This window comes from Ixodes scapularis, unplaced genomic scaffold (assembly GCF_016920785.2).
Source record: "Ixodes scapularis isolate PalLabHiFi unplaced genomic scaffold, ASM1692078v2 PGA_scaffold2__306_contigs__length_199485367, whole genome shotgun sequence".
NCBI classification, from domain to species: domain Eukaryota; kingdom Metazoa; phylum Arthropoda; class Arachnida; order Ixodida; family Ixodidae; genus Ixodes; species Ixodes scapularis.
The window spans coordinates 186,501,082-186,528,174 of record NW_024609857.1 but is presented as its reverse complement, the minus strand read 5'-3'; the positions used below and the strand labels follow the sequence as shown (position 1 = coordinate 186,528,174).

Below are 27,093 nucleotides of genomic sequence, written 5' to 3'. Positions count from 1 at the left end.
AAGGTAGATGTGCTGCAATGAGGGATCCCGACTTTTAATTGATGATCGGTGCGTGATGATCTGTAAAATGGTTCAGAAAATAGTGCTTTGCGGTGAGTAGGGCTAGAGTGACATATCTTATGGAACAAGCATCTTTCGACGGAGAGAAAGAGTGGGCAAGGATAGAGCAGCTTTCATTAAAGTGGTGATAGCTGTGCGATGATAGTTAGAAAGTATAAAACGGACGGAGCGGCTTTGAATGGATTCTACGGCAGATGCAAGGGCGATACCAGGGTTCCAGATTGAGGCGGCATATTCAAGGTTAGGAAGAATTGAGGTTTTATAAATTAGAAGCTTTAATGAAAGAGGGGCAAGAAAAAAGTTTCTTTTGATGTATCCTAATAATTGATTAGCGTTTTTCGGGACCTAGTCGACATGAGTATTCCAGGAGAGACCATTGGAAATGTGAACACAGTGGTATTTATAGGAGGACACAGGAAGGAGGGTAGAGTTATTGATGGAGTAGGAAGGGCAAATGTTAATTTGACGAGAGACACACATGGATTTACATTTAGAGATATTAAGTTCCATAAGCCAGTCGTTGCATTATTGGGTTAGATTGTTATTATCGATCTGAAGAACAGAGATATCGGAGTCGTTAAACATTTCCTTGTAAATAACACAGTCGACAGCAAAAAGGCTAATAGACGAGGAGACACGGGTAGGGAGATTATTAATATAAATAAGAAATAGTAGTGGACCGAGTACAGAACCTTGTGGGACACCGGAGTTGACAGGCGAGTATGGAGAATTAGTTCTGTTGTCGTGGACAAACTGAAGACGGTTAGTCAGAAAGGCGTCTTTCCAAAAGAGAATGTTTGGGCAGATGTTAAGGCTACTAAGTTTATGGAGAAGAAGGGCATGAGGAACTTTGTCGAAAGCTTTGGAAAAAATCAAAAATAGGCAGTCAGTTCTGGAACCCTGGTCAAGTGCGACATGGAGATAATGAGTAAAGGTAAGAAGTTGGGTTTCGCATGAGTAAAACTTCTGAAAACCATGTTGTGATGTGTTAAGGAAAGAGTTAGAATCCATAAAGTTAGCAAGTTGAGAGTAGATTACGTGTTCAAGGATTTTGCATGGTACACTCGTTATGGAAATGGGACGATAGATGGATTTTGTTTATCGCCGCCTTTGTATACAAGAACCACCTTCCCAACCTTCCAATCCAATTTACTCAACTTTTAACTGGACATGGAAGATTTCCATTTTATTTTCAGAGATTTCATATAAAAAAGCTATAGTCAATGTTTTTGTAAAATGTGTCCATCCATAGATCATTACATCACAACTTGTCCAAACACCAATTGCGATCGAAATATAACTCGGTATTGTATCGAATACTAATTTAGAAAAACAAAATTTAATTCAATCTAAGGGCGAAGTTGATATCTTGATGAGAGGATGCAGTTTATCAATGACAATATTGAATAAGAGAGGGGAAGTATAAAGGTGAAATAGACATATGTGTCTGGTTCGAAAGAAATTGGGGTGGCACATTTGGCAGATGGGCTCTTATCATTCATACTTAAAATAAAACATAACTTTCCCTTTTTTAATAAAAACGAATCATGAAATAAAAAGGAACCCATGCAGTCATCAAAAATAGTACGTTCATTTATTTAATAACAACATATCATAAAAAAGAAACCCATGCAGTCATTAACTACTGGTACGTTGTCAACACCCATGTAGTCGTCAACAATAGTGCGTTCTTTTATTTAACAACAACATATCATAAAAAAGAAACCCATGCAGTCATTAACAATGGGATTGTTGTCAACACATGCGTAAAAGCATTGCTATACCTATCATAAGGTGCCCATGAACAAATCATGAACTAATATGGAAAAAACAAGACATACGAAATATCATCTCAATATGACTTGGACGATATAACCCACAAAACTGCAACAAAAATTGAACTTATATCATGCACACAGACTTGTACCGTACGCATTACAAGTAATCAAATTACTTGTAATCGATTACTTTTTGGAGTAATTTTCTAATCAGTTGATTACTTTTATTAGGCAGTAATCACAGGAGTAATCTGATTACTTTTTGAAGTAATCAAATTACTTGTAACCGTTACAATTTGTCCACGGGACACCCCCCCCCCCCCCCCGGCACACGCTTTTTTTTAATGAAACGAAAAAAATAAAATTGGCTTCTTTTTTTTTCGAAAGGAAAAAAGGTCAATCTCATTTTATGTACAGTTTCTGTGGAATGCCCTTTTTTTTTTTTTCGAGCTGGGACTGGGAGTTGGAAGCCCCAGGGAAGCTACAGTGCGTGACAAAGGCCATTCAGGGCGAAGTTTGAGGAAGCAGAATGTAGCTGTGTGAGTTCTTCGTTCAAACTAGCCCCCTCACGCACACACACACAGAAATAAAAAATAAAAAAAATCCTGCTTCGGGTACCTACTCTCGCAGCCCGTAAGAGAACCAGAACCGAGGAATGCCTGAAGCGGATGCAAAATATAACAAAGGCAGTTGAAATATTTCCCCATTTCCCCTACGTGGCCTTTTTGACAAGCAATGTTTCGAGTTGAGAAGTGGTCGGGGCGATCTCTTCCGCTAATGAATACTACACATGCTCCGTTTCAAATCCTGGAGCTGCTGCTCTTTTGTATAACATGCGAGCTCATCCACATGTGAATAATAAAATGAGCGACGCAAACTTTGAGCGACAACCCTTGCTCAAGCTTAACAAGATCTAGAACCCCCTCCGCCCCCCCCCCCCCTTCCCACACACACACACTGGCGAACGCCCAAATCATTAAACGTCTTCAAACGAATTCTATGCTTGTGTCCGCATTGCGAAGGTGCAACGACCACGAAGAGGGAGCCAGTTTTTCTTCTTCAATACTTGTGCAAATGTGAAATATAGGTTGGAAGTAGTTCATTGTTATGAGCGCTAAAGATGTGTCTTCACACATAAAGTAATAAGAAAAGTAACGATTACTTCTTTAAGTGATCTACAATAACTTTTGCCGTCGAGTAATCAAGTAATCTAATCGAATACTTTTTAGCCAAGAGTAATAGTAATTGTAATCGATTACTTTTTTTAGTAACGTGTACAAGACTGCATGCACATCTGGAAGGCCTTAAATTTCTGACAGAAAGGCAGGCACCAGTTCGGGCATTCGGCTTCCTATTATTCCCCACAAAAGCATGCAACACAAGACCCAAAACAAGACCTAGGAGGGAGCGGACCAGTTCTGAATCCCTTTTCTTCTGATTATATATTAGACAGGGCAAGAACAACACTTCAGAAAGCCTGCTTTATTTTTGATAGGACGCTCAATTTGATTGGGGAAGTACCACGTTGACAAACAAAACGAAAATTCAAAAACACACAAAATGTAAAATCACTTTTACTAGTACGACATAACGCACAAAACTAGAATAAAAAAGAGGCTTATAACATCCGCATCTGAAAGACCTTAAAATTATAAGAGAGGAAAGCACGGACCAGTTTCGGGCCTTAGGCTTCCTATTTTTCTTCATGAAAGCATGCAGCAGAAGACCCAAAACAACATCTAGGGGCGAGCAGGCTAGCTCAGTATCCCTGGGCTTCTAATTAGATATTAGACAAAGCAACAAAAAAAAGTTAAGAAAGCTTTTTTTTTAATTTTTCATAGGAACCTCCATTTAATTGGGCAAGCATCATGATAAATAAGAAAAAGGAAATTGGAGCCCGGAAGTCGATAAACATTTCAGAAAAAAGGAAATAGGCAATAAATTATATAAATATTAGTCTCCTATTCAAAACACAAAATATCATATTTAAAGAAACAGAGTAAAACTGGATGAAGTAATATACAAAAAGTAATAGTTGAAGATGAATATAGAGGTGAAGTAAACAATAAAGGGGAACACAATAAACGAGAGGGTGGAAGGGAACGGGAAGAGAATAAACATTTAGTTTCTTAGAAAAAATAATACCTTTTCCCATGTAATATAATTTAAAATAATACATAGAAAATTATATTTTAGCCTTTTTGAGCTATGTATTGTCGAGCTGAACTTTATTGCATCGGCATTGTTTTGTTCGGCGTGGGGACTAGGCGGACTGACCCATTTCAATTCCTAACAATGAAAGAGGAAAACACCATTAGGATAGCACCTCTTAAGACGCTTTCAACTATCGTTATAAGACACCAATAAACTAGCCATTCATAACATTGCTCTAACCTAACTTGCTTAACACCAATGCAACTGCCTTTCTAGACATTACATATTCCGATTGGTTCAAATTTTAAACCTTAATCAAAAATAAGATCACGAAATCAGTACGCATACATACAATAGCTGAGGTTGCCCAGGCTCGCAGATTCTAAATCTAAGTTTAAGGCTGCGGTCCCACGGCAGCCATCTTGAACAAGGCGTTAGTTCAACCAATAGATGGCGACACGCACCCGTGGGGTGGGCGAAACATCGGTTCCAGCGGGATGGCTTGAGCACCATCACGTTCCCCTCGTGGCGTTGCTCGCGCCGCTCCCAGCTGTGCTCAGCTGGCTCAATTAGCCTGGCCCAGCAAACGGATGTGTGCGAGAATGTCAGGCTGGGTATAAATTGCATGCGGTTCGGCGGTTGTCACGGGCTTTCGCAATAAATATTACCAAGAAGGAATCAAATGTTGATTGACGTGTTAATATTCTATCGAAGGGTGTGTACTTGGGCTAGTTGGTTATTCATGAATAGGAGGTAAAAGCGCTAAAAAACGACGGACAAGTTGAAGAATGACGAACACCACAGAGCGCTAACTTGCAACTGAAGTTTATTACTGAAAACACGTACACATATATACACCGTGACATCAAAAAGACAAGTGGCAATAATGCCGCTTCATCTATCTAAGGTTAATCTATGAATTGTTTACTCTTTCGAATGATTTCAAATATGCCACCTCAGAGCTATACAGGTTTACTGAGGGAGCGCTGACACACATGCCCTGATCGTACTTCAAAATAAAAAACGCCTCCGATATCTCTCTCGTTTTTTTGTCTCTATTCCGAGTTAAGATAACGGTGTTGTCAAGCCGTGGGACACACCCACATCTGTTACAGTGTACAGCCAGATTGCCCGAGGGTGATGATCTAACTGACAGGGCATGTTCCCTGAGTCTGTCGTTTATGCACCGACCCGATTGCCCGATGTACACCTTTCCGCATGATAAAGGAATTTTATACCCCACTTGTTCCTTACACTCTACGTATCTTGTTTTATGATTCTTATGGCATACGCCTACGCGCTCATCACCACGTGCCACCCTTCCACATAGCTTACTCAATTTTTGAGGGGCTGATAAGAGTACAGGGACCCCATGCTTTTCCCCCACTTTCTTTATTCTATGGCTCACCTTATGCACATAAGGTATCACCGCTGGTCTAGACTTTGGCTTGTCTCTCACGCCACATTCCCCTCCCCCCCGAAGTTTCTTTAGTAAGCCTTCCGCCACCCCCGCAAGGAGCGGAGGTGGAAAACCCCCCTCCTCCAGTTTCGTCACCTGAAGCATAAAGCTAACTGCTAGCTTATGTGGGCAGGACTTCTGTAAAGATGACCTTAAGCACGTCGAGGCAATGCCCCTCTTGATTACCTTTGAGTGACTTGAATCAAAGGGTAACACTCCTTTCTTTGCCCTTGGGCAATAAAACCAACAGACATGCGAAGGCTGTAGTAAAAGCTTAAGATCTAGAAACTGTAAGGTACCCGCTACGGGATTTTCACTAGTGAAAGTGAGCCCCGAAGCACTAGTTTTAAAAATATCAAACATTTTTGAAATAAAACCCGCTCTTTCTGAACTTGCCTGTGAACGAAACAACACCAGATAATCGTCCACATACCTAAAAACCCGAAGGACGCCTTCGTCTAACCTACTTTTGATATCCCTATCACACTTTGCCAAAAATAAATCGCTTAGCACTGGCGCCACGCTCGTCCCAATACACACACCGTCCTTCTGTAACAGCTTCACCCCTTCAAAAACAACATAAGTAGAGCTCAGATAGAAGCGTAACAGTTCCAAGAAACCACCTTCATCAACGCCACATTCATTCTGGAACTTCACAACTCCAAAAACATCAATAGCCTCTTTAACAGATTCAAACAGACCCCCCTGTGGGATTGAATAAAAAAGGTCTTGAATGTCGAACGACACTGCATCACATGGCCCCGGATTAGATTCTTTCAGATATTCTACCACGCATTCCGAGTTATTAACTCTAAAAGGATCATGTAAATGTAGCCGTGACAGATGTCGTTGAAGGTATGACGACATCTGTAACTGCCACGACCCCCTCTGTGTTACTATCGCTCTGTGTTACTATCGCGACATTATTGCCACTTGTCTTTTTGATGTCACGGTGTATATATGTGTACGTGTTTTCAGTAATAAACTTCAGTTGCAAGTTAGCGCTCTGTGGTGTTCGTCATTCTTCAACTTGTCCGTCGTTTTTTAGCGCTTTTACCTCCTATTAATATTCTATCAATGAAAGTTTCTTCTGCAGGAGTGCACGCTCAGTAGACTCAATCTTCCAAGACACCAGTGGAAGCGGACGTCAACTAAACTGCTTCGCGATTTACGGTACTTACATCACCATTTTAATGACGACTAAAATAACGTCACGAAATATTGCGTTTCACGGGGTCCGGAAGATGTTGTAAAGGTTGTTACATTATACGCCTCGCAAGTGGACTCATTTTCGTCTTCTGCGCATGAGAAATGAAGTAGCGGTGACGTCAGAACGCCGAGCCGTGATTGGCTGATCGCGACCCCGTATCTGAGCGTCGTCTGCTCCTTTGCAACGTCGTCTGCTCGCAACGTCGTCTGCGTCTGTCTTACCTTTCCTGCGACTTTCGGAAGTCGAGCGAGCTCGACTTCGCCTTTCAGAGAGGGCAGATGAAATAACTCGAGCGGTACGTTGTTTTTGTCTAACAACTAGCAGACGCGCATCAAGGAGGGAAGTCAAAGGACTCACTGGCAAGGTGTCCCGAGGCGCCGAGGTTTGTTTGCTAAGAACCGAGAGGTGGGGGTGGTTATACTTCGTTTCAGCTTCGGTCCGATCGCGGCCGATGTTGTGAGCCGAAGGGCCAATCGAAGAGCGCAAAAAGCGCAGCGTCATGGCGTGCTCTCTGCGCTGGATAGGACTAGCTGGCAGAGGAGCGCGCACAGAGAGACGGCGAATACCGGCTATCCCTATCAACTGCAGAGAGCACGCCCTGACTTTGTGCTTCTTTCGCTGTTTGATTGGCCCTTCGGCTCATAACATTCTTCGCATAACATCTCTGCACCTCACTCTTTAACGGCGTCGGCGGGTTGGCGCAGTTAACATCGTCTGCTTTACGTCTGCTAGACAAAACGATGGCTGCTTTACCTTTCCTGAGTCTGTCGGAGATTCACCGCTTTTTTACCGGCGAGAGTCACCGTTGCCTCGGAAAACAAGGAGATGACAAGAGGAAGAGATTGACCTCTTAATCTAAAATTGAGGTCAGCGATCAAAATGTAAGACGGGAAGGGTTCACAAGGGTCGCGCGGGCATATTCCTTTCAGCACGCCAGCCGGTCGTGGGCAGACTTTCGCCGAGTCGGAGTGCCTGCTAGGCCTATCTACCGTGCTTGCTTGGTCGTTGTCGGTGGAATAGTGGCCGTTGGAGCTTTTCCCAGGTGTTTGTGGATCCAGCGTTCTTGTTCGTCGTGGTCTGTTTCAAGTACTTTTTACTTTTTTCTTGCTGCATGAAGTCGGGACGCGTGAGAAGCGCACGTAGAAAAATAAGCATCCGTTGGTCGTCGCAACCGCGACGCTGTCGGCCATGCTGATTTGATCGCAAAAAGTGCGTAAGACAGCTTCGGAGCTGTCGTAGGATTTCGTCGTAACCTGCGCAATACTTAGGATAATTTCGTTTCGTGAATACGAATTTGTTCTCAAGTTTTGTCTTACGCATATTTTTGACGTAAGATCGTTTCGTGAACCTGGCCTCTGGCCTCTGCACTTCCGAAAGTCGCAGGAAAGGTAAGACAAACGCAGACGACGTTGCGAGCAGACGACGTTGCAAAGGAGCAGACGACGCTCAGATAGGGGGTCGCGATCAGCCAATCAGGGCTCGGCGTTCTGACGTCACCGCTACCCCCTGCGCAAGAAGCAGACGAACTTGCCCTCCGCATAGGTTCCCAAAAAACAAACGCCGTTGCAGTATTTTCGGAAGTACCAACACATAATCTTGTAAGTACAGCATAGAAGGAATATGATGAAAACAATCAGAAGAAATAGGAACACGTTTATTTGCGATGATGACGCTATGAATGAACGGCGTTTAGCGACGGCAAGTTATAAGCGTTCGGGAATTTATAAGTTCACGTGATTTCTAACTATGTACATGCGTTTTTGGTCGGGAGATGGTGTTGCGGTGATGACCTGATATCGGACGACTGGTGGCAGTCGAACACGCAAGTTTCTTCTCAGCGAATGGTAAGTGTCCAGTGTCAAGCACAACACGTGGCTACCGACGTTGTCGATGTTTCGAACACTTACCGCTTTCGACAAAAGTCCTCGCACCTGGGCTAACTTTCTGGAAAGACTCGGAGTCTTCCTTGAGTCCAACGCCATCGTGAACAGTAACTGAAAACGATCCACTATTCAATCGGTGGGTGGCGAAACGTATCCGCATCTGCGGAGTCATGGGCGATGCGTACTCTAAGTGGCTGGAAGTTTACACGATGCCTGCTACGACGTCCAAACACGTCATTGACGTTCTACGGTCTCTTTTACCTACTTTTGCCCTACCGAAAATACTTTTCTGTGATAACGCGCCAAATCTTGCTTCAAACAAAATAAACAAGTTTTTGAAGAAAAAAAAACTGGCATCAGGCATCACATTAGTGCTCCATACCATCCTGCAACTAACGGGCATGCAAAACAGATGGTGTGCGAAACAAAAAAAAAAAAAAAGCCCTTTTGAAGCTTACGGAAGAAGCAGTTCAGTGAAGAATCGCCAGGTTGTTGTTCCAGCAGCACGCGACGGTCTCATCTTACACGGTAAAAACAACCACCGAAGCAATATTCGGCGGACGAAGAGCCACACCCCTCAATCTCATGATACTATGGCTTACGAACGAAGATCGAGAGATTCCCAGATCGGGAGTAATTGCAGTTTATTCGGTTGGACAACTCGTCTACGTAAGGAATTTTAGCGGAAGTCGGGCCTTCCATGTAAAACTTGAGTAGAAAAGGCTCTATGTTGGTTCACCAGAAGGTGTCATCTCTCTGAATACGTTGGATATCAATGCCCTCAAGTGCAAATATCACTGAATCACAAAACTCTTTGCGTATTGTGTAACTGCCCTTGTATTTGATAGTAGAAGCTATGGTGGTGATTTGGACCTTTCACACCAGGCTCTTTTTCCTTATTTTTCGCCTCATACTCCTTTGCGGTTTAGGTATGCTTCAAGAATTTTTTGGAACGGGGACACTTTACGTCAACGAGGCCATTTGTTCCAAGCAGTCAATCAGGGAATGCTGCTAGAAATCCGTCCCTCCTATTAACGAATAAGCCGCAATTCTGCACAGTGCAGTTTTCCTGTTCCACGTACAGTTGTAAAGCAGCATCCTCATTGATTTTATCATATTCTGTTACGGGTGAAGAAAGTCTTTGGGTACACGATACGTGAAACAAGTCTGGCACTGTACGTTGTAGTTCGACACCTACTAATGTCGTCGTCCTTATAGAGCGTCATTATTTAATCATTACCTCGTCAACTCATATTGCTCTTCATCAACAGTAAGTACAATAGGCTACCGCCATATTACAATCCCAGAATTGAAAAATTGAGTCGTTCATTCCTTCAACAGGTTTATTATTTATATAATGTTATTACGTGACATTACCTCGAAACGATCGACGTCTATCGCCGATCTTCAAATACTTATACCTGTATATAAATCAGGCGCACAAGGGGGGGGGGGGGGGGAGGAGAGGGGGAAGGGAGGGGGGGGGGGGGGATCGGTGGCTGAGTGCATGGTCTAGCGCACACCAGCTCGGAGCACTTGGAGCGAAAGCTCGCGCTGCAGAAGCCACCCCACCCCTGCCCGTTTCGATCTGGAAGAGCATCGTGCCGGCGTGCGGTCTTGTATCACTGCTGCGTGGTGCACGTTAAAGACCCCAGGTTTGCGGTTGTACCGCACTGGCTAAATTGCTCATCTACAGCTGAGAGGCCCACTAAGGCGGACTAATTTCCGGCTGTATAAACATACACACAACAATTTCCAATTAGACGCATACAACAAAAAGCACAGCGTGCCGCCTCTTTTCTTTGGATGCCTTTTTTTTAAACCAGCGCAAGTTCGCGCGTTCTCTCTTTTGAGACGGTTAGAACGGTCGCACATAAAAACCCGCGTTTCTCCTACTAGGCACTTCCTCCTCTCATTATGTGTAGTTGGTTATAACTAAATAAGGCTATAATAATGGTGTATTATTCATATTTACTTTCAGTTTCAGTCAGGGAAAAGGAGTTTCGCGGGAAGTAGAGCAAATAAATTAGCTGCGCTTAGAGTATCGGCACTCTCTTCTCCGACAGTGTTGTGAACGCCGCCATTCTGGTGCTTGTGCAGAGCAGGCGCAACTGCCGATCGTCATGATTCAAAAGTGCGACATCCTCAGCATTAGATTCGGTGTTAGGAAGCTCATGTAATGTTGCTTTGCTTTGTCGCACACCGTTTAAAGTGGAGGACGGAAAAGCGTTTCTTGTGATTTCAGATAAAGCTTCAAATAAGTGGCAACCATGATTTTAAGCCACAATATAGCCAAGTGTCGCTACTCTGGCGCGTAGCTTATTTAATAACACTATTCATGCCCTTGTTCAAGAAGCTTGTAATACCTGGAGGGGCCATGACGTAAGCCCCGTGGCTTCCACAAGCCACTACCTTTTGACACCTGCCCCTTCCTCATTGTTCCCGCTTGTGCCAGTAAATTAGCTACGGTTCAGAGTAACGACACTTGGCCATATTGTGGCTTAAAATCATGGTTGCCAGTTACCTGAAGCTTTATCTAAAATCACAGGAAACGCTTTTCCGTCCCCCATAAATGTTTAAACAACCCTAGACAGAGCATTCCAATATTGCATCAGCTTCCTAGCACCGCATCTAATGCTGAGGAAGTCGTACTTTTGGATCACGACGATCGGCAGTTGCGTTTGCTCTGAACAAGACTCAAAATGGCGGCGCCCAAAACAATTTTGGGGAACGGAGTGCCGATACTTTAAAGCTCATTTAGTGATTCTAGGCATGAAGTGAACTCGGGTGTATTATTTACCTCTTCGTCTTTATCGTTTATTGATTTCAATCATATCGAATAATGAACACATTATATCACGCTAGGCTTGTGTATTTATTTGTTTTAGATTTATTAACCCGACCCAGTACTTAAACCATTCATTTATCGATAGTAAATCTTCCAATATATTTTTTAAATGTGATGGTAAAAAGACACGGAGATTGATGATGATACAGATGCCAACGCCGCCCTCGGAAATTTTTTGAACACTAGAAATCAGCAGTTTGTCTGCCATCCGCCAGGTAGCGCAACAAAACACCCAAACAGTTTTTAATTGTTTTTAAAATTAGCTAAGCTCTACACCTATTAAGAAACCAAAGCAAGATCATTGTGAAACGTTAATACATCGCAATATATATCTATTCCAAACAATAAATGTTATTAGATGCCAATAAATCTGTTTGATGTCCAAAAAAGATATGCGTCAAAAACAGGTAAGTTTGAAGGGCTCCTGGAGCGTTATGACTTTGAAAATGAAAAAAAAAAAGCCATCGTCCACCTCTTGGGCAACCATCGTAGCTCTAAATATTATGAACGATTTTATCATAGTTTAATTATTTCCTCAGCGGCATTTGAAGTACCATGACTCGAAGCACAAAAAAGTGCTACGTTTGATATAAAATATCTAAACAAAAAAATTTTACACAACATTAAATTTTTTTCTGCATATTACCAATAATAAGCACTACGTCTGTGGCTAATTTCATTGCCCTAGCGCTTGTCATCAAAAACATATCTGTGCTGAAAAATGTCAATTTTAGGGCAATATTCGGGGGGGATGAAAAAAAACAAAGTAGTGAAAATACCAAAAAAGTGTATCGTTACATTCTGCTCAGAAATCATCTTAACAAAACTGCTTAATTGGAACCGTGGTATCTTTAATGGATCGTACATAAAACATGAACTAGCGGAGCAAGTCAGGGCCCGCGCCATCATATTCGCAACGCTACAAACGCGCATGAACAGTAAAAACCAACACATATATAATATCAAATGAAAGAGGGTTGCATTGCCTTTCGAAAGACATCAATCCCACAAAACAGTATTTAAAAGGAGATGAGCAATGACCTGCCAAAAAGTACCTAAACTGCCACATTCAGTGGGACCGTGGCCTTAAATATGAGGTTGTCTTTTTTATAATAAACCAATGCATCAACCCTAGCTACAGAAAATAAATAAAACTTCAACATAATAAAATATAATAAATAGAAAACAGAAATTGCTAAATACACCTGGAATTCATACATATCTCAGTGGATATTGTGGTCTCGGCCTTCCTAATTTTAATAAGCTATAAAAATTGCATAAATACATAGTTTGCATCTTAATAATAAACCCGATAAAATATGATAGCATTATGATTATTATTAATTTCTAACTTTCAAGAAAAGTTATGGATCACCCTGGTCGTCCTCCTCCAAGATTACCGAAGGACACAGACCAAGGAAGGCAGAAAATCAATATTTAAAGTTAGAGACTCTAAAACAGCGACAAATAAATAATGTATAATACATGCCCGAGTGAGCTTTTAGGTCCGTTTCAAATCACGTGGTTTTGATGCCCCCAGTTTTTCTTTATATTTGGCTTTATTAACAAATTTCCTTTTTGGTAATTGGAAAATATTTATTTATATTGACTCCCGCGAAAAATCGCTCCCGCGAAAAATACTCATCGCAACGAAAAAAGGCTTGTGGCGTTTTGGTCCTGGGCCAAGGGCCAATTTAGGAAAATTATTAAAGTCCAGGATAATTAAGATGCTAATTATTTTTCCGTAATTAATTTTTTTTAATATTGTGTTTAAGGGCATGGTTTAAATGAGAAAATTGCAGAGCATCGTCGAAAAACGCTAAATCAACAAATTGCAGAACGAAAGAAGGCCCGCGAAGCATTTTACGGCTACGACTGAGATACGTCAGTCGCACCCCAAGCATTTATTTATCGCTTCTCAACCGATGAGTGCGTCATTAACTGATAAGATTTCTGAATAACAAACCAGGAAGGTAAACGCGTAATCAATATTATCCACTCCCAGCATTCCCCCAACTGTCGGTGGCTATACTGGCGATCCCAAGTCGCAGTTTTTCCCAATAGTCGATTGTGCGGAAATAGTACCGCGCGTTATCCCTTTACTTATTCGTAACTGCAACACCCTGTGGATGGCGAGGCGGTAGTCGCAATATGAGGAAGATACAGGGATAGGATTCTCCAGGATTTCCCGTGCGTCTGTTCGCTGACGGTGGTCAGTGTGCTAAACTTAATTAACTGGTCTACAAATACGAATCGGCCAGGACTCGAGCCTAGCACAGGTGACACAGATGAGTAAACATGTTGGCCGAAACTCCGTTTTGTTGGGTCTAAAATGAGAGAAATTCGGACCTTGGTTGGTGGTCAGTACGTCTCTCGTTAAGAAAATTAACAGGTTGGTTTTTAATCAAAACCAGAAAGCGGAACAAAATATTTCACAATTCAACGCGCTCGGTTTTTTCGTTAAAACTGCCCGATGCACAAACACGCCTATCAGAACCATGCGGTAACAGCAGCACCAAGGCCGACAAATCCTGCCACCGCCTCTGCCGCCGCCCCCGTTCCTCTGGTTCTTCGCTCGTTCGTTTGTAAAGGACGGGGCGTGTTTAACGATCGGAGCTGACTTTATCACTAACGCAGCCTCAGTTTTAGCAGGCCGTGGAAGCCAGAGCTGCAGCGACGCAACCATCTTTGATGCAATGGCCATGAGACTTCTGGAGCATTCTTATAAGCGTTTTGCGAGTTTAGATATTTTTCAATCTGTTACCGATCCAGCCATTTTATTTAAGTCTTTCTGCTCTTTGGGGGTCGAAGACAAAAACCTCGTGTTTTCGAAATACCTATATGTTTATTCTATTTCAGCGCTCAGTGTTGTATGCATCAGCAAGACACGCTCGGCAACATTGTACGACAAACAGCGAACGTCCTGGCTGAAGAGTATTCTCCGCCTCACCTCGACGCGGCCGGTCCGGGGTTAAGCCGGGATCTCTTTTTGGAAAGGTGTATACTTAGTTTCAGGTACGCCGAGTCCAAACGCGGCTGTAGGTATACGACTCGATGGGGTCAATCTAGCGGCACGTAAAGTACCTCGTTACAGAGCTCGTTTTCCCTTTGGGTTTGGCATCACCCGTCTAAACCATTCGAACGTAGAAAAAAAAAGCCCAGGATCACAGCACATGGAATGTGCTTAAATAATTTATACGGCGATAGCGAACGCACTGAGGAGACGAGGGCCGTTAGTATATGCAATTTTTGGCGCCGCTTGGTTGATTCTATCGGCTCTAGCGTTCGGGGGAATGTCGGACTTCAGAGTGGAACGGAGAAAAAATGTTAAGTGAAAGCTTACGTCAGAGAAGGTCGTGAGCAGGGTCTTCTTGGAGTTCCTGTGGTACGGAAGGGAAGACCACGACTGCGCAGAGTGCCGATCCGACGGCGCCCGCTTGAGCGAGCGCAGGTTGGAGAGGAGCCTGTTGAGCTGCTGCTTGAAGAGCCGCGTCGTGAGCGTGTACAGCACCGGGTTCAGCGCCGAGTTGACCGGCAGCAGAAATACCGCCACCCAAGCGTACAGCGTTTCGTCTATTTTCGTTCCTGGAATAACAAAAACAAATATTCATTTGAATACAGGATTATAAACTATTAGGAAGTTTAAAACGACAATCTCTTAGAGGTAAAGCAAAATCGATGCAGAAACCTGTAAAGTGAACTGAAGATGAGAGGAAGTCAATAATGGTTCCCAACACGAAGGCGGATACATGTATGGATGAAATCATTCTCGTACATAATTTGGGCACTACCTTCATCCACTGATATTGGTTACACTTCCTGACATAAAACGAGCCGTAGAACAAGTGTATAACGATCTCTTTTTATGGGTATCTCAAAGGCCTCAAGGCGGAAGGCTCGTATGGATTTGGCAAATCAGCTCGCGATGCCGACTATGAGCGTTCCCTTAAGCATGTGCGAAATCACTTATTTTATAAAGGCCTTAGTTTTGAACAACTTTGAAACAAAACCAAAAAAAGAGAAAAGGAGTATCGAACACATTCATACAACTGAATTATTGTTAGAATAAAAGATAAGGTCCTACGCTTTTAACCGACAGCTGGCACGTCCCAGGGCAGAATGAAGTAGTCGTTTAGTCCACCTATGTTACTCTTAACATACACCCGTCAGCTTGACTAAGAGGCACCTTAATATTAATTTACATTTTTCAGTAGCGTTATTTAACGGAGTTTTATCAGTTTTAGCAACTGTGACCCGAGATCATTCATTGAATTGTGGTACGGTCCTCTAGTAGACTCTTTCTGCCTTTTTGTAAATTTATGTAAGCAGTATTCCGTTGATGAAGTACGCTATTCTGTACACGAAATTTGTGAAGTTAGACACATTACTGTAGCTAAAAAGAGTTTCTCTCAAGAACTGCAGCAGCTTGAAAAATAGCTTTCAAACTTATTTTCACTTAGGGCGTTTCAACATAGCGAAAATGTGCGCCGTCATTAGCAACACTTCTTCACATTCATTCTTGATAAACACTGTAGTATATATATATATATATATATGTGTGTTTTTTTGTTTTCACACTAAACATATTTAGGAGTTTCGCCGACTTTCTCGGGTCCAGGAGCCTTTTTTTATTTTTTCGCGAGGTAAGAGGGATACAGAAATGTCCGACTATCCAAGGTTAAATATTTCTCTTTATTTCTCTCCAAACGGAGAGAAACAAAGAGTTTGAGCTTGAGTTTGAAATAAATGTTTTCTTCTTGTATTAACCTTCTGTTAGCTTGATAAAACCCTTTGTCTCTCTGAAGTCACTACTTAAAGTCCGTGAAGTAAGGTAAGTGAATATATTTATGCAGAAGAGTATACAGGGTGCTCCTTTATTTCGAGTAATCGAAATTTGAAACAAACACAACTTGCGTTCGGCTATTTTAGCCTTGAGACTAAGTACAGGGCCATGGGGGCCAATACAAATGAGGCGAAATGAGGTGTCTAACTAGTCAGCAAATTAACTTGCTAAGCTTTCGTGTTTTTTTGTGCGTTTTTTTTAGGCAACGCGGTTTGAGATTAGGCTTTCCACTTTATTGTAATCTAGACGTGACGCGCAATTTAGGTTCAGTAATTCGTAGCCGGAGCTAGGGGGCAAGAAATGGCAGCCTGGGCCCGTTTGCTCGAAGCACTAACCGCGGCTAAAGTTAGCCGCAGTACCTAGGAGGGGGATTTTGAGATCGCGTGACTGGCTCGGTAGGGATGCGGGGAAACATGGCGGTGCCCTAGTGAGTGAGCGCCGCTCGCTTTGGAACTAATATGTCGTTGTGGTTGATATCGGGCGCGTTAGTCAGCAACGAATGGTGCAGGGCGCTTTCGCTTTGCTTTACGTCACTTAAACCGCAAAGCATGGGCAATGAAATCGCCGCATTTTTCAGATAGTGTTTCGATTCTGGGCACTCCTAAGCCTAAATTAACGCGATAATTGTCGGCATAGCAACGTCTTTGGAAAGCGGATTGTTGATAGCACACAAAAGCAGACGGCGTCCCAACAGACCTTTTCTCTAAATTATCCTAGCACCGAGGTGCATGCTACGACTTTAGTTGCACGCGTCGCACGTGCTGGTGTCTGCAGTAGTAACCATTCTAAAGCAAAAAGTATAAGACAAATTTTGCCTTGCACGCGCGTTCGTTAAAGCCTTATTATGATTTTTTACTTCAAATCTTTTATAAGAGGAAGGCCAGCGCGCGTGAGCCGTAGAATTACACTTCCAGCGTTCTCCTCGCGATGCTTGGATAATTTCGAGAAACGTCTGTCGGGACGCTGTCTGCTTTTGTGTGCTATCAACAATCCGCTTTCCAAAGACGTTGTCATGCAGAAAATTATCGCGTTCATTTAGGCTTAGAAATGCCCAGAATCGAAACATTATCTAAAAAATGCAGCGATGTCATTGCCCATGCTTTGCGGTTTAAGTGAGGTAAGGCAAAGCGAAAGCCTCCTGCACCATTCGTTGCTGACTAACGCGCCCGATATTGCAACCACAACGACATATTATTTCCAAAGCGAGCGGCGCTCACTCACTGGGGCAACGCCATGTTTCCCCGCATCCCTACCGAGCCAGTCACGTGATGTCAAAATCCCCCTCCTAGGTACTGCGGCTAACTTTAGCCGCGGTTAGTGCTTCGAGCAAACGGGCCCTGGTTACGGCATCGAACTGAAACCGAGCCGTCAAAGCGCGTCCGTGCACCACCAGCAAGAATAATCGAAGCCTGTGTAACTGAAATTCGCACGTCATCACATTGAGATCGAAAGATGCTGCGGATTGGATACGAGTGCCGCGTGAGTGCTCGGCTGGGCTTCGTGCCCAATGAACGCATCGAAGGACACTCGGAATCGGGCTCGGGGCTAATCGCTGAGTTGGCGCAATCCGAGTGTGTTGACGCTCCATAGAGGAAGACTGGGGCGTTCGGAGGCCTTTCCCAGGCAGCACACAGTATTGCGCCAATATTGGCATTGGATCTGAGAAATAGGGCCAAAATCATTCGGATACTGCCGACATTGGCGCTTGGCCGTAAAGATCGGGCAAGTATTGCCGTAATGTGGCCGATGTCGGCGGAACATCATTTGGGTCGGCCAACGCCACGCTGATATACAGTATCCGGCGCCGTTTTCCGGTAATTTGTCGGGTCTGAACCGGCTATATCGGCCGGTATTAGCAATTTTTTACCGTTTCTAAAACGATACTGAATCACGGTTAAATGGTAAATTCCGCCGGCCAATCGCGACGGCCGCAGCTGTTGCCACGGGCCGCGCCGAGGGCGCGCCGGAAAATCAGTGGTTGGAACTGGGTTTTTCCGTACAAATAAACGAAAAAAAAAAACTATTTTTGAAGTAACTTTTATTGGTGATTAGTACAAAACGGAGGACACGTAATGTTTTCTAATATCTTTAGTTTACAAGGTTTGCGGCAGAACTAATATTGTTTTTATACAACCATGTCTCAGCGGTGATTTCAGGTAGCGCATCCCTGTCTATATAGGCGCATCCTAATTTTGGCAGTAATTCGCGGCGCGTCCGCTTGGGAGGCGGGGGTGGCACCCTTGAAGCCCCTTCCACGGTATCTGTTTCGGAGCCAAAATGGCCGATTAAAGCCAAAATAGAAGTCACCTGCAGTTCTTCCAGTGGCCGGTGCGGGTGAAATTTCGGCGTTGCGATCGCTATTAGCTCGGTTCTCGAGTACGGATCAGTGCCACTTTTCCAGATTAAGCTCTATGGCAGTTGCCCAACTGATCGGTTAATTCTATACTAACGTTGGGTTGGTCCAGGACCGCTGACACCGCAGCGGCCGCGGCCATGTTAATCGATATTCGTCCATCTCTGCCCAGAACTCGAATGATATCGCCAAGTCTGGCCCATAACTAGAACGATCGTTAACCGATATTGGCCCAATACTTGGCCGTGGTAAGACACTTGAAACTCGGCCAATATTGTGAGCAATATTGCCCCGACGCTGGCCCAGTGCCGGCGTGCTGCCTGGGTTATTATTCTTGACGGTTGTTTGGTTAAGTGTAGGATCCACAAACCACGTGTCCGCTCCGCTGGTGACGCAAGCAGTGCGTCGTCGGCACAGAGCGAAGGTACCCGCGACACGGGGACGTTTTCTCCGCTTCCGCCCTGGTTTTTGAAGCCGTGCTCAAGGGTGTCCTCTCTCGCCCCGTAACGCACACCACTAATTGTTCTGGTAAACGTTTTATGTCATGGCTTGACTTACTGAGGTCGAGAGTAAATTTCCAAACCGCAATATAATTTCAAGAATCGAAATAAAGAATGTACTGAACATTTTGTTAGCTACCTACTAATCAAGGAATTACCGCTTTCTAATGGCCCCTTTACCCCTTATTAGCTTCTGGAAAAAAAATTCTACCGAACGTACACACTTCCTCTTTTTTTAAGTTTTGGTTCTATTGAAGAGACACACGGTGTATATGTGTATTCAGCACACAAGTTTGCCAACGCTGTGATACTTTCTTCGTAAATATTTTTTTTTTGTTATTCTATTCTCTTTTCTCTTTCAACACTTATATCGACATTAATATGTGGCAAAAAATGCACATTCTATGCGTAAGATTGAAAGCCATACCTGCAATTGCCACAATCTTGATGACTACAATGGGCATCCAGCAGAGAAAGTCGGTGCCGACAATGAAGAAAAACCTCTTTGCAATTGCGCGGTCTTGCAGCTGCTGCGTCGACCGCAGCCCAATCTTCGAGTGGGTGATTGTGAAGAACATGGTCAGGTAGGCGTAGGTGATGAAGCTAAATGCGATGCTATTTACTGTGCAGAACAGGAACGCCGAGTATTCCCAGCCTGCAGGAGGAATGGCATATTTCAGTAATTCATTCAGGCTCGCCGCCAAATACAAAGGTAACAATACGCGAATAATATACCTGTTAAAAATCCCTCAACTGAGACGCCGCGCTGAGAAGAGCAATGTTTCTAATCACACTTTCATATGGTGAAACATTTATATTTACCATGCAAAATAATTAGGTTGCGAAATGTTCGCCGGTAAATCAAGTTACACTGAACATGCCGGGCATAAGGAACAGTGTCGGGATGTGTTTAGTACGTCGTAGGAGATGTAACCTGCCTTCGAAGGATAATCGGCACAATACGAAAAAAAAAGATTAGAAAAGATATACTATAATTATTTGAAGAAAAAAAAAATCAACAGTTGTAACTTAAGAGAAGTTGAATATTGCGTACTTGAGTATTTAAATTGTCATTTTAGCGTGAATCGTTTTATAGTTAAACATGTAGGAGTGTGTAATCAAAAATTAGCAAAGAATAACTGGTATTCTTTGCTAATTCTCATAGTTAAAGCGATGATTATAACTTATCGCGAATCTAGACAATGCAAACCAAATTTATTTTGAAAAAACAACAAATTACAAGTAACTTGGAACCTATGAGAGAAAGATCAGCGGACTCTAGTTTTTCTCAGTCTGCTGCAATGCTCTCAGCACTCTAAATGTATGCCGCCAGGTATCTCATGTTACGCCCGTGTAGATCACCTTATATAAGTATGTGAACAAGAAGCTTAACTTCACTTGCATTTCTGCAACCGAAAACGGCATAATCGATAAGTGCATGACAATTTGTGACCCACTAGGTTCATACCAATTGCACCGTGAAAATCATGAATGCCTTCGATAAGTTCCAATTCCGCCTTAAACTAAATACAGTTTCCATGATTATGGTTTACGTCTGCAAGCAATTGTACCATCTCAATTGCTCTCAAAATTGCTTCTAAGAGAGATAATAATAACGAATTCGAACAAATAAATCGCTTCTACATGTCGGTTTATGAACTGATGCGAAGACGTTGACTACGAGTGCGAAACTCTACCTAAAGTGAGCATAAAAGAGGATTACCTCTGGAACCCGGGTCGTGAATATGCAGCGGGAGGCAGACACCGTTGCTGCCGTAAAAATCCTTGCCATAGTAGTCAGGCCAGAAAATTGGCACGGCGGCCATCAGCAAAGTAACAGTCCAGATTAGGGTCATGCACCACCAGGCGAACTTGAGCGTCCTACGCTTGAGCGAGAGCGGATACATGATGGATACGAATCTGTCCACTGTAATGACTGTCAGGGTGAAGACGGACGCTTCACTGCTCACTGTAGAGAGAACGCCCGATGCACTGCAGCCCCAGGAGTGGCGCCATTGGTAGTCGTGTCGGATGTACTCTCCCCTGAAGCGGACATCGTGCGAAGCGATCACAATGAGGTAGACTCCCATCAGGAGGTCGGCGAGCGCCAAATTCTTGATGTAAAAGGAGTGAACATCGTTCTGTTCTCGAAGCACCATCCGCCCCACAAGGACCAGCACGTTCCCGAGGCAGGCTACCAGAGCCACCACCCAGACGGACACCCTCAGGACCACGTTGTCGAGGAGGTGCGCCAGAGAACTGATGCCATCGCCACGAGGCTCACACACGCGGACGTGGAGCGCCGAAGAGCACATGCTGAATTCGCTGAAGTAGCTGGAAAAATGACGATGTATTTTTAGGCAAGTCGCGGACATCTTAAGAAGTTTTTCTTTTTTTTTTCACAAAAAATGCAAGTTATAAAAGCTGTGCTTTCACATATGTTTGTGTTCATTAGCGGCTGTGCTTCCATACTGTGCAATTTAACAAAGTCATATATCTGCGTGAAGAAGGACGTATTTCAGCTCACCTCGTCGTAGTTACACGTTAAAGCATCTTTGAGATTGTCAGTTTTTTCAGAAGTGCCAATATTTAACTGTCAAATTTACACTCATTTAATTAGTTAATTATTGCAGCAACCTCATTATCGTATACCAATTTCAATGTTATTCTTTTCAGAAACACATCGGAATGTCTTAAATCAAGCATATATTTTTTAATCATTGACACAAGACAGTATTACGCGAGCTCACCTTTAGCAGTACATGCAAGGCAACGAAGCTGCCTGGGCGCCAAGAAGCTGAAGCAGAGGAGGAGACGAGAGGGGACGTCAGAATGACGAGCTCTGATTGGTAGGATTAGTGGGTAGACCTAAAGCTAGCTGCCTTTGCCTCCACTGCAGTCGTGGAACGTGTTCGAATACAAAAGCCAGGCGCCGGGCGCCGGCGTTCCGCGTTCTAACGCGTTGGACGAGCGCAATGGAGTCAAAGGTAGCTACCTTTTGGTCTACCCACTCATCTCTCCAACCAGAGCTCTGCGTTCTGACGTCCCCTAGCGCACTGTCGTCTCATTCTCTTCCTGAGAGTCTCGGCGCTTTACAAAGTTCGGTTGTGATCGTTGACGACGATTTCACTTATAATTATTTTCTCAAAAGCTTTGAATCGTGATATCTTTTTCCAATATTTTCTGCGTTGCTTGAACGTTATGTTTTCACTTCGTGAAATCCTAGATAAAGTTTTAAACTCCTTACATTACACAGATCAGTGCTAGTAATGTTAATATCCTGAACCAGTTTCTTTATCGTTATATAATCAGGTGCACCGAGTTTTCTGCTTCATATTCTCGATTGTCCAATACCGTGGTGTTTATCAATCACGTATCTTCACCTTATAAATATAAATTCAGCCTCTTGCGATATATGAATGCCTGAGCGAAGCGGTTATCTTAAATATCTTTTATAAAAAAAAATTGTTCGCTAATAAAATAAAAATAATATTTTTTTCGCTTTTAATGTCCTGAAAGTAAGGAGCTCGGATTATGATAAATTAATTTGTTTAAAAGATTAACCTTTATACCAGGGGTGGCCAAACCGCGGCTCGCGAGCCGCATGCGGCTCTTTGCTGGTAACGGTGCGGCTCGCGGATCCCTCGTAAGAGCACCCCCCCCCCTCCCCCCCCCCCCCCTCGCCCCTTTCTGCGTTTCCCCAGGAAAGAAGAAAAGGATTTCAGAATAAAGACCTGCTTGCAGTTTGACAGCCTTGTGCCCCATACGTACAGTCGAACCGCTTTTCACTCGCATGTTTCAACAGATCCTGTTTCTTTCATTGTTCGAGAGAGTTTGCCGGACCCTATGCTCTGTTTCATGCTTAGAGTGCAACGCTGTCAAAGCTACTGGCACGAGCGCCTGGCTTCATCTATGGTTTTGTTTGCACGAGAACGCGTGCAAATTATCAATGAGATCAAGCCCCATACTCGCCCCAGTAGCGTTGACAGCATTGCACACTAAGTATGAAACAGAGTATAGGGGGAAAGGCATCAAGGACAGGGATTCTCAAAACATGCATGCACTTTGGCTTCGGGTCGAGGAAATGTTCTGTCTTGCGGCCTTTGGCACTCGCCGGTGATACTAGTCCCATTTAGGTAACGGATGTTCCCTCCATATCGTCTCTTGTTGGCGGTCGCGAAAGCCCGGGTTTACCTCATTCATAGCTTCCACTAGTCGCAGACATTATGTTCAAGTTCACAAAAGACCAGGAACATTCTCATTGCTATTTTTACTGGCTTGCATTTGCGACCCGCAAGCTGCTTTTTTATGCTTTGGGGGTAGGGGGGCTAATTAGGTAGCAGTTTTTGTTCCCCCCCCCCCCCCCTTTTCGCCGGCTCTTAGAAGTTTCCTGGTTTCCTTTGCGGCTTTTAGGCCGGGTCAGCCTGGCCACCCCTGCTTTATACAATCAGGATTCCACTGGTCACACCGAAAACAGCCTCAGAAGCCACTGTTACACTACTCTCCTGATAATCGGCTGTTATAAATAATTTACTAGTTAATATTGCTTTAATACTGTCTGCAGCTCGTGCTCAGTACAAACGTATGAACTTACAGGTGTGTTATGTTTGGGAGTGGCTCGAATAAGGCGGCTGAGCACGTTTGGAAGGCGTTTTTTCGAAGATTTCTGAAAATAGAAACAAGCAGACGTAAACCAGAGTTGCAATTCAGAAATGTCGCAATATATATACATTTTCATGATTCACCTTCAATGCGCTGTTATATTAGAGCGCAGCTCTTAGACGCCCATTTTCGCACTGAGCGGAGTTGGCGTAACCGCGAGCGCTGCATTACCGGATAACACAGTTTTTCCACTAAATTTAGAGGAAAAACTAAATTGGTGATGAGGCCACGTGACGCCAATTTCCCCGCTAAATCTAGCGGAGAAACTGAATTTCTTCATAGGTAACGTGACACGAAGTAATGGGACGTTATTTTCCCCGATAAATTTAGCAGGGAAGCTGTGGAAGGAGGGGAGGGTTCGGAGAGGGATGGGAGGGTTCGCAAGAAGAGGAGGGGAGGGTACGGAGGAGGAGGAGAGGGTACGGAACAGGAGGAGGGGAGGATAGGGATGAGGAGGGTACGAAGAGGGAAGAGGACACTGAAGAGGAGAAGGGTGCAGAACCAGTACGTGAGGAGAGTTATCTCTATTTTGTGGGCAACCTGGCGATTCCAAGCGGTTGGCCCAGGCTGCCCCTCCGACAATCATAAGTGGTCATCTTGACCACGAGGGGGCCAAGGGCAACTGGCCACGCGAGCGGCGCTCCGCCGCTGATAAAAGGCCGTCGCAGCGGATGCGCGTGGGGGTTGGGATCGCGGCGCAGGCGATAGCGGTCATTAAATGTTTACGTGTTGTTGAACTGGTGTGCTGTGTCATTCTCCGAGACGGGTAGCAGCAAGGGAAATCCCACACTGGCGCCCAGACGTGATATGCTGCTCGTCTGGGAGGATGACAGCAAACTGGGTTCGTTCTTACGTTTTACATAGTCAATTTTGCGTTCCTGAGTTTACCCAAAGTTGAGGGGGCGTTTCTTCGCAAGCCCACGTTCATCGACCTGCGCAAGTCTCCACTACAACACGATGCCGTCTACAGAGGACGCCGACAGAAACGTGAGTGAGGACGACCTTTTGACGCTCGGTGCACTCGCGGATAACGCCACCAGTGACATAAAACCAGACGCTAAGCCTGCAGTCTCAGTCCCGGTAGACGCATCATTAGAGGGTGGTCTAGCAGAACTAAGAGTGGCCATGACCATGCTTCTTAACATACAACGAGAGCAGATGATGCGCTCAAGACCCACTCCTGCTGGAAGTACGCCCCCCAGGGACTTCCTAAGGCTCTCGCTTAGCGTTCCGGTTTTTTCGGGGTACGCAGATAGAAAGTCAGTTGCGATGTTCGTCTCGGAACTGCGGGACTACCAAGCTGCGTCGGGAATTGACGACGAAACCGTCCTCACCCGCCTTTTGCCGGTTGCACTGACAGACAGTGCAGCACTGTGGAGGCAAAGACAAACTAAATTCACAAGTATGTCAGATTTTGAGGCACGATTTAGGACGGAGTTCCTGCCTCCGGACTACAGCGTGCGGATTAAGGACGAGCTGCGCGCGCGCACACAGCACCCGGAAGAGTCACTTATTGAGTTTGTAAGGGCTCTCCAGGGCCTGTACGATATCGCCGACGCCGCGGCACCGGACGCGGAGAAAGTACAACGCGCCATCCGCCAAAGCCACCCGCGTTTCCATCCCCATCTCAGGGGACGTACCTTTACGAATTTAGACGAGATGGCACGGGGGGCGATCACTATCCAGGCCGACATCCTCGCGGAACTAAGATACCGACCCCCTCCACCGCAGAACATGACTCTGGAACCATCATTTGCGTGGTCTGGAAACGCACGTGCACATAGAGTCGAGAGAGAACAAGACGATTCCAATCAGGCGCCCGTCCCCCGAACCCCAGATTCTTGTGCATACGAATCACGAACCCTAGACCCTCGTGCATACGAATCACGGAGGTGCAGCGGTTACGAAGGCACGCAATCACAACGCTACAGCCCCTCCATTGGTCAAGATGAGTTCTTGTCCTCTGGACCGGTAACGCGGAGCTTGGGAGAGGCAGAAGAGAGCGGGACACCGCACGAAGCCGACGGGCGGGTCACGCCCCGTTGTTTTCGATGCGACCAGCCAGGACACATACACCGGGACTGCAGCGAACGGCAGCGGCCGCCTCAGACACAGGGAAACGGCTACGGCCGGCGGTGGTAAGAAATTTCTACTCTCCGCCGGCCGCGTCAAAAACACAATCCACGAGATCGAGTCGCCGCAGCCGCCTCCGGGCCTCCCGGAGGCTCACACGGGCTCCGGGGACTGACGCTTTTCTATCGACCCTCGGTGGCCCTCCATCACTTTTTCTTCCTCATAACACTCCTCGTTGTGAGACTCCCGGCGTGTCCGATTTTCCATGGACACCCGGGCGCCCAGCTCACACCGTTCGCGGTGTTGAGACTCCCGGCGTGTCTGCTCGTGCATCGACAACCGGGCGGCCAGCTCACAACACTTTCCGTCATGAGACTCCCGGCATGTCCGCGTTCGCGTCGACAACTGGGCGCCCAGCTCACACCGTTCGCGGTCTTGAGACTCCCGGCGTGTCTGCTCTCGCATCGACAACCGGGCGGCCAGCTCATAACACTTTCACTCTTCGTCGTGAGACTCCCGGCGTGTCGGCTTTCACACCGACACCCGGGCGCCCAGCTCACACCGTTCGCGGTCTTGAGACTCCCGGCGTGCCTGCTGTTGCAGTGACACCCGGGCGGCCAGCTCACAACACTCTCCGTCATGAGACTCCCGGCGTGTCGGCTTTCACACCGACACCCGGGCGCCCAGCTCACACCGTTCGCGGTCTTGAGACTCCCGGCGTGTCTACTTTTGCACAGACACCCGGGCGGCTAGCTCATAACACTCTTCGCCGTGAGACTCCCGGCGTGTCGGCTTTCACACCGACACCCGGGCGCCCAGCTCACACCGTTCGCGGTCTTGAGACTCCCGGCGTGCCTGCTGTTGCAGTGACACCCGGGCGGCCAGCTCACAACACTCTCGGTCATGAGACTCCCGGCGTGTCGGCTTTCACACCGACACCCGGGCGCCCAGCTCACACCGTTCGCGGTCTTGAGACTCCCGGCGTGTCTACTTTTGCACAGACACCCGGGCGGCTAGCTCATAACACTCTTCGCCGTGAGACTCCCGGCGTGTCGGCTTTCACACCGACACCCGGGCGCCCAGCTCACACCGTTCGCGGTCTTGAGACTCCCGGCGTGCCTGCTGTTGCAGTGACACCCGGGCGGCCAGCTCACAACACTCTCCGTCATGAGACTCCCGGCGTGTCGGCTTTCACACCGACACCCGGGCGCCCAGCTCACGCCGTTCGCGGTCTTGAGACTCCCGGCGTGTCTCCTTTTGCACAGACACC

General features: G+C 45.4%; 1 protein-coding gene across 1 annotated transcript in view; it reads right to left on the bottom strand.

Moving 5' to 3' along the window:
- Positions 1-27,093, bottom strand: part of LOC115316236 (relaxin receptor 1) — a 482,496-nt gene that overhangs the window by 57,372 nt on the left and 398,031 nt on the right. Inside the window, exons 15-18 of the mRNA XM_042292126.1 lie at positions 23,683-23,754; positions 20,812-21,422; positions 19,516-19,743; positions 14,736-14,977 (exon numbers count right to left, since the gene is read on the bottom strand). Coding sequence (XP_042148060.1) covers positions 14,736-14,977; positions 19,516-19,743; positions 20,812-21,422; positions 23,683-23,754 — 1,153 coding nt within the window. The remainder of the gene's footprint in view (positions 1-14,735; positions 14,978-19,515; positions 19,744-20,811; positions 21,423-23,682; positions 23,755-27,093) is intronic.